At 41.9% G+C, this 8,493-nt stretch overlaps 1 protein-coding gene across 1 annotated transcript; it reads right to left on the minus strand.

Moving 5' to 3' along the window:
* Window positions 1-1,206: 1,206 nt before the first annotated feature.
* On the minus strand, window positions 1,207-3,075 carry LOC136885031 (L-asparaginase 1-like). Its single transcript, XM_067157416.2, has one exon. The coding sequence runs from the start codon at window positions 3,073-3,075 to the stop codon at window positions 1,207-1,209; it is 1,869 nt and encodes a 622-aa protein (XP_067013517.1).
* Between the last annotated feature and the right edge of the window lie 5,418 nt (window positions 3,076-8,493).

An 8,493-nucleotide genomic window follows, 5' to 3' on the forward strand; every position in this document is an offset into this window, starting at 1 on the left:
TAGATATTTGCTATCCAAGATTAAAGTACAACAACAATGTAAATGTACCTACCAAATAGATGTACGGTATGCATTCAAACAAATAACCTAACTGAAGTTATTCTCGGTAAGCATGATTGGATTGTTGGTGAGTTCATCAGATAATTTGAACCCAAGCAACCACAAGCCACAGCTTATCCACCTTAATATTGTATTATATTGTCCGGCTCCATGGCTGAATGGTTAGCGTGCTGGCCTTTGGTCACAGGGGTCCCGGGTTCGATTCCCGGCAGGGTCGGGAATTTTAACCATAATTGGTTAATTCCCCTGGTACGGGAGCTGGGTGTATGTACGGTATCGTCTTCATCATCATTTCATCCTCATCACGACGCGCAGGTCACCTACGAGTGTCATATCAAAAGACCTGTACCTGGCGAGCCGAAGTCCTCGGTCACATCTCGGCACTAAAAGCCATACGTCATTTAATTTTGTATTCTATTAGAAATGCTTCTAAAGCACATCTTTAAATTTAAGTGAAAATTGTAAGTCATTACGTACATTACAAAAATATTTGAGATTGTGAGCCCCTTTATTGTATCCGGTCAAAATACATAAAATGCAATGAACATAAAAAAACTTATTTCTTACAACGTAAATTGAAAATGACATGGATTTCTGCCCTCTTTCTTTCGTTATTTTCTGTCTTCATTTTAAACTGGTGTACCGCCGCAGTGATGGAGAGGGACTGGGAGAACTTTGCCCAACCTTCACGGCTTGTGACATAACCACAACATCACAGTGGCTGAACAGCACACACTCATCGCCTGCCTGCCCACCCGCGTGAACACCTCTGGTCTACAGCTATATGTGCCAAGTCTACGAACGCTCAGATCCTACTTCGTATGTTGCTGACACAACGCATGCACGGGTTAGTACGAGGTGAAGGTAGTGCGATATATTTAGAATACAGATATTTTTCCTTTCTAGGCGAACATCAATATTACATCATACCTGAAATCCCCTGAAGGCAAAGACAACGTTCCAAAACAGTTTCAGATCATTTTATTCAAATCTCACAAGCTTGAGACAAAGAGTGCGTCATTTAGTGGGTTAAATGAAACCATGGACACATTCTTAGTAGAGCATGAACCGTGGTATTAATTTTACCCATTAAGCATAGCAACTCCGATCGATCAGCCAATACAGGCATGGTTATTCGCAAATTCATTAACTGTTTTTTGTAATAACTACTTCTGGGAAACTCGTTTCAAGTTTTATTCCTAAATCTGTCTTTTGACGGTCTTCATCCTCCCTTGCGAACTCGAGCAACTCCGCTACATGTTTGTTCTCTTTCATGCGTGCCATGTCGAGTGGTGTTAACTTAAGGAGATCAACAGCATCAGTTCTAGCCTTATGTAACAGCAAAAATGACACACATTCAGGATGGTCATGTAGCGCGGCCATGTGGAGCGCTGTACGTTCGCTGAAGTCCGGCTGATTCATGTCAGCGCCGGCTAGAAATAAGGACTCTAGCCTCCTCTTATTGCCCTTCGCCGCAGCTTTACAAAGTTCTCCGCCGATAACACGAGGATTCCCAATCAAATGAGCCCCGCTCTGAACTAATAATTGAATAACATCGTGGTGGTCAAACTGAATAGCATCCAACAAGGGAGTGTGATCAAACCTATCTTTGGCATGAACGCTGACGCCATGAGAGATAAGATACTCGACGATCGCCAGGTTGCCTTCACAACACGCCAGATGGAGCGCAGTACGATCATCCATATTTGAAGCGGAAAAATCAACGCCATATTTTTTTAAGTTGTCTAACATTTCAGTATTCCCGTCTGAAACAGCTATTGATGCGATGGCAGGATATAAGATGGCTCCGAGCTGTTTCCTTTCTTCAGATGTGTTTATGTTTAGGGCATGTGCTACTATGTCAACAAAATCATTCTCGTTCGTATGCAAAAACTGGTCATGAGAAGTCAGTTCTCCACGGATGTTTGCTTGCATCATTTCTCGCTTCTTCGTTGTATCCCAATCTGGTTTAGAGAGCGTATAAGTAAGTTTGGTGAGGGCTGCTTCAGGTGTCATGTCAAACCCTGGTATGACGCCGGCTTTCTTTAATGCCTCCCCTGTTTCATAAATATCGGATACAGATCCTTTCGTGCATTGGGTTATGTTCACTACCAACACTCCTCGAGATGTTGCTTCTGAGATTTCATCCAGCAAATCCTTCCTGTTACTAGGAACGTTTCCAGAACCGTAAGTTTGCAGAACCACTCCCATAGCAGGAGGTCGGAGGAACTCTTGGATAGTTGAAGTTGTAATACACGGAAACAGCCGAAGAAGACATACATTTTTATTCAAGACAGATTGAACTCGAAATTTTTCCAAATCACACTGATGGAATATTGCTTTAGTATTCACCTCTATTTTAATACCCACTGTCGCTAGAGGAGGGAAATTAGGTGAATCGAAGGCATTTAGACTAGAAACATGAACCTTGCTGGTTCTGTTTCCACGCAACAACTTGTTATTGAAATAAACCGTTACCTCAGGAATGATGTAATTCCCCGCCAATATCAAAGAGCCTAACATATTACTGAGGCCGTCTCCCCTTATCTCAAATATAGGTATTTGAGATCCCGTCATGATGACACTTTTACCAATATTTTCAAACATGAAAGATAAAGCGGAAGCTGAGTAAGCCAACGTGTCTGTCCCATGCAAAATAACAAATCCATCATACTTTTCATAATGATCTCTAATATCTTTCCCGATATGCATCCAGTCATCCACAGTCATGTTGCTAGAATCAAGCAATGGATCATATTCCAAAACTGTATAAATGACTCGATATTTCTCGTCACAATCCGGAAGAACAAGGCTGGTTGTATCGGTGGCTTCAGCGTACAGTTTGTCGTGAAGGTATGGGTTGTTTTTGAGAGCAGGGATTAGCATGTTAGGTGCAGGAGCTAAAACACCATCTTCGTTTCTCAGCATACCGATTGTCCCTCCAGTATAAATGACCATAACCTTACTTTCTGGTTTGTCCAAGTTTATAGTTGAACAACTTATCATTGTACTCATGGCGAACCAAAATTCTTAAATACAGATTTTTTTCTTCTTAGATGATAGACTGTCTCCCTAGGAAATAGATTATCTCCTTGGGAGATAGTGCTATACAAATTTGGAAACACATTAAAGATATGTTACAGGATTGTATCGATCTTCGTGAAGAAAGCAGCGTTGACGTTTCCATGGAAATTCATCGGCTAGGACAAGTAGCTCCAAACAATATTTTCTTTCCATTTCATGAAAAAATAGGAAAATACCTCTCACTTTTAATTACTGCGTTGATGGGGTGGAAGTTCCTTATGGGGATCAATGTAAGTACATACAGTAGGTGTTAATATAAGGAAAGACCTTCATTGGGGTAATCACATAAACGGGAGTGTGAATAAAGGGCACAGATCTCTGCACAGGGTTATGAGGGTATTTAAGGGCTGTAGTAAGGATCTAAAGGAGAGTATGGTTCCAGTGTATGTGACCCTCACCAGGATTACTTGATTTGAGAACTGGAAAAAATTCAAAGAAAAACAGCTCGATTTATTCTGGGTGATTTCCAACAAAACAGTACCTAGCTGCTCCAGTAAGTGGTATGTTCCGAACTGTCGGTGGAGAAATGGCGTAGAATGACATTAGTAGACGAATAAGTTTGAGTGGTGTCTTTAAAAGTATGAAAGATCACAATATGAAGACAAAGTTCACATTCAAGAAGACAAATTGGGGGCAAATATTCGTTTATAGGAAGAGGAGTTAGGGACTGGTAAAAGATACTATGGGATGTGTTCAATAAATTTCCAATTTCTTTTCAATCGTTTAAGAAAAAGCTAAGAAAACAACAGACAGGGAATCCGCCAACCGGGCAACTGCCATAAATGCAGATCAGTAGTGACTGACTGATTTTTTTTTTTGTAATTTGCTTTACGTCGCACTGACACAGATAGGTTTTATGACGAGGATGGGATAGCAGAGGCCGACAGTGGGGTTCGGTTCGAACCCATTATCTCCCGGATCCAAGCCCACAGTTGCGTGCCCCTAACCGCACGGCCAACTCGCCCTCTGACTGAAAACTAACAACTGGCGGCAGCCCTGACGATAGTTTTGTCCTGAAGATGGCATTTTCACACCAGGCAAATGCTGGGGCTGTACCTTAATTAAGGCCACGGCCGCTTCCTTCCCAGTCCTAGCTCTATGGCGTTCTAAATATTCTGCTTGGAGTATAGGTGTCATAGATGACATAACCCAGGGAACTTTACAGAACATTTCATTTAAGGTTCTTAACTGTCCGGTTTTCAGGACATTTGTTCAGTAGGTCTGTTGTGCATGGCTTTCTAGAGGATATCATCAGGCATCAGCTAAATGTGCCTGCACTCGACGGACAGCACTAACAGTATCATATTCTTAGCTCTCGAAGCAGGACAAATGATTTAGCATTTTACGCAGACGACTGAAACTTTGTATGGACACGTCGTATAATTTCTTTATACACGTAGGCTTACATAGTCTGTTTAATAAATCACTTTATAGACGACTTTAAGAACATGCCACTAAACACTGAAATAACTTTTGAATTCATCAACAACAAATAATTACAGCAACTACATAACAGACAGCATATCACGATAGGCTAGGTCACACGGGTCTGATAATTTCGCTGTTCCCACTGAAGCAGCAGTAACTAAGACTACTTCAAAACTTGTCAGAGAATTTGTGCGGAACCAGGATGAATACATTTGGGCTTCACTTCAAAAATGAAACTTAGACTGCAGAGGCGTTTCTATGGAAATACTCAATACTACATCCGAAAGAGGGCATCTCCTTGAGGAGCCTATACATATATAAGATTATTGCTCTATATTGTCTGTGGACAGGTTGATCCCAAACGTAATCATAATTACCTCCGTCCTTTAGTTGTGAAAGTTGCCGACCAATCATGTAATATGTTTGTTATTGAGAAAACTCTACCAAATCTTTATTTAATTACACTCACCGGCAAAGAAAAAAAAAAAAAAAAGCGGAACACTGCGCATTTCCGACAACATTTAACGCTAGTCCATTTGAAACATGACAAAAATCAAATATTATGACATTCCAACAATATGGCACTGTAAAATAAGTTAATTAGCCCATTTAAGAATAAACATTGTTGATAGTGACAATCACAACAGTCCACCAGTACAAATTTGGATGATGATGATGCTTGTTGTTTAAACGGTCCTCTAGGTCATCAGCCCCTAATGGTACAAAATGTAGTGACCTAAAAGTTCAAAATCATCCACTGATTAAAATAAAAAAAAATGTCATGAAGAATGAAAGGAGGGATATTAATTTAAAACAATCAGTGGACCCGACCCAAAAACGAACATAAAAATAGTATTTCTGACCAAGGGACCACTTCTAATGCACAATCCTGAATCGAGGAGGCTTGTTGACTAAAGGGGTCCAAAAAACCAGGTCAACGGCCCCTCATAATAGAACTTATCGCTAGTAAAGTAGAACCATGGTATTTGTCATGTTGGGGTACTAAGCAAAAGTAACGTACATTCACGGTATTCCACACATGATAGTACAACTCACAAGTATTGTTCGTCGCACAGGTAACGCAGACCTATGGGGTTTCTCACATAATGGCGCCACTCATAGGCAATGCAAACCGATTTTGTTCCTCACTTACGTGTACTAATCACGGACGCCGGTATTCCTCATATAGAGGGTACTAATCACAGGCAACGCCCAGACCCGTGGTGTTTCTCACAATGATACTAACACGGATACTAGAAACCCACAGTGAACCACTCTCTGCTACTACTCCCGCAAGTAAAGGCGACCCTTGGTGTTCCCCGCGAGATGGTACTAATCAAAAGTAGTTTCATGCTTCTAATATAATCTTCCCTTGGTCGCCCCTTTTAGTCGCCTCTCACGATAGACAGGGGATACCGTGGGTGTATTTTTCGTTTGCATCCTCCACCCACAGGGGGTAAACAGAGAGAAAAAGAAGGGATCCGTCACTTCGAAAAGTGAAGTAACGGACGAAGAAAGGCCAGGGCCACGAAGGGCGTGAAAATGAAAGATTCCCTAAGCCTCGAATGCTCTAATACCGTCGGGGTCGGAAAAGAACAAGAAAGGCCAGGGCCACGAAGGGGGTGAAAATGAAAGATTCCCTAGGCCTCGAATGCTCTAATAGCGTCGGGGCCGGAAAAGAACAAGAGTTGACCAAGGGAGGTCGGACAGGATAGACGAAAGTGAGGAGCCTGGCACAAGTGGAAGCAATGCCAGAACACAGCTAAGGGCCCCGTGGTCGCCAACCCACACTCCCAATTTGAGAGCCCCTTGAGTGGGTCCCCTTTTAGTCGCCTTTTACGACAGGCAGGAGATACCGTGGGTGTATTCTTCATCTGTGTCTCCACCCACAGGGGGACAAATTTGGAAATGTCGAAACCTGCAGCTCAGCACAGTTTCGTATGCAATCCATTTGTCCACATGTTTCCAACACATCGTCCACGATGCAACAAAACTTGCATGCCGCTTTTGTGTTGCACAAGAAAAATGGCACGCACTGTTTACCCACAGCACGCAAGTTTGCCTTATCTTGTTTGGCAACACGAAAACTTGCGCGCCCAAAGAAATGTTGCACCGAGTGTTTACACCACGCTATTTAAGTGGCGCAAGTTTTCTCGCATGCAACTCTCCTAGTCAGCTGTTCTAGCGGATGTGTTGATAGTAGCAAGCATGTCTTCTGGCAAGGTGTTCATCGGCGGCTTGCTTATCGCAGATTTTATTATGACGACGAAAGTAAATACGAGAAAGAGCGAAACGGAAATGTTGGGTGTGAGAATGGATTTTAGGTCGTGAACATTGTGGAGCTGTTAATAACTTGCTACAGGAATTGTGCATGTGAGACCAAGTCTTCTACAAGAATTTCCTGCGAATGTCAGCGACTGATTTTGAATATCTGCTGAGAAGAGTAGCGCCGTTGATACAAAAGAAAGACACACTAATGAGAAAATAAATATCACCAACGGAACGCCTTGTGTTGACAATGAGATATTTAGCAACAGATAAGCCGATTAAAAAAAAAAAATAGCCCATGGATTTTATGCAGTACACATAAGGAGTAATTTATTTTAGCTTGTAATTTTCTACATTTTATTTTGTTACAGATGACAGCTATCAATCATTGTTGTATTTATTCCGGATACCGACATACACTATTTCACGTGTAATGTCTGAAGTTTGTGATGCTATTTACAGAGTGATGAAAGATGACTACTTAAAGGTATATAACTGTTACTTTATTGTAATGGTTATATTTCATTTATAATAAAGAATATACAGGTACGTACTTACCTTAATTTATTCCCGAGTGTGAACCTCTCAAACACCACAGCAGACGACCACGTGAGAAAGGTGCGCCACAAAAATCACGGCCGACTGGATCCCTCGCTGCGCTCCTTATACCGGCCTTGACAATCGCTTGTGAAGCCCAGCATAAAGCTGTAATTGGAAAGTTTCACCGTAATGTCACTGGAGCGCTGGCCTACTACCCACTGACAGGAAGCTGTATACCGCAAATTGCCGCATTTCCAGCTGTATTTATAAGGTTTTGCTGTCGTAAATGTTGGCAGTGTGTTCGCAATAAGGTGCTTGTTGGCTTGATATTGAGATCTGATAGTTATGCGCTGGTGACTTTATTTTATTTTATTTTTTTTGTGTAGTGTAGAGATTATATTTTTTAAATTGTGTTTACAAATCTTGGAAATTATGACATTATTGTGCACCTTTTCGTACCTCGAGCAGAAATTTTATGGAAACAAGAACAAAGTGATTTCTCGCTGTAACTTCGTCCTGAACAAGGATTTTAATTTATGCGCTAATTCGTTTTTTAATGGTGTGGTGATTTGCTTTTCTTTAACTGTGTTAGGAAATATTCGAATATATACTTCTGTGTGCCTTTTTTTATTCCGAACAGGAAGAAAAGAGCAAAGGGACGCTATCATTTCACAAATTCTCTGTAGACCAGGACAAAACTACGGAGTGACTAAAAGCAGGTAGCACTCTCATCTTAGTTTTCCGTTCCTATTTCGGGTATTTATCTTCGTTCTTTCTTTCTTACTCTGTTTACCCCTCCAGGGTTGGCTTTTCTCTCGGACTCAGTGAGGGATCCCACCTCTACCACCTCCGGGTAGTGTCCTGGAGCGTGAGACTGCGGGTCGTGGGATACAACTGGGAAGGATGACCAGTACCTCGCCCAGGCGGCCGCAACTTCTATGCTGAACAGGGGCCTTGTGTTAGGGATGGGAAGATTGGAAGGCATAGACAAGGAAGAGGGAAGGAAGCAGCCTTAGCCTTAAGTTAGTTGCCATCCCGGCATTTGCTTGGAGGAGAAGTGGGGAAACTATGGAAAACCACTTCGAGGATATCTGAGGTGGGAATCGATATCCC

Source organism: Anabrus simplex, chromosome 13 (genome assembly GCF_040414725.1).
Source record: "Anabrus simplex isolate iqAnaSimp1 chromosome 13, ASM4041472v1, whole genome shotgun sequence".
NCBI classification, from domain to species: domain Eukaryota; kingdom Metazoa; phylum Arthropoda; class Insecta; order Orthoptera; family Tettigoniidae; genus Anabrus; species Anabrus simplex.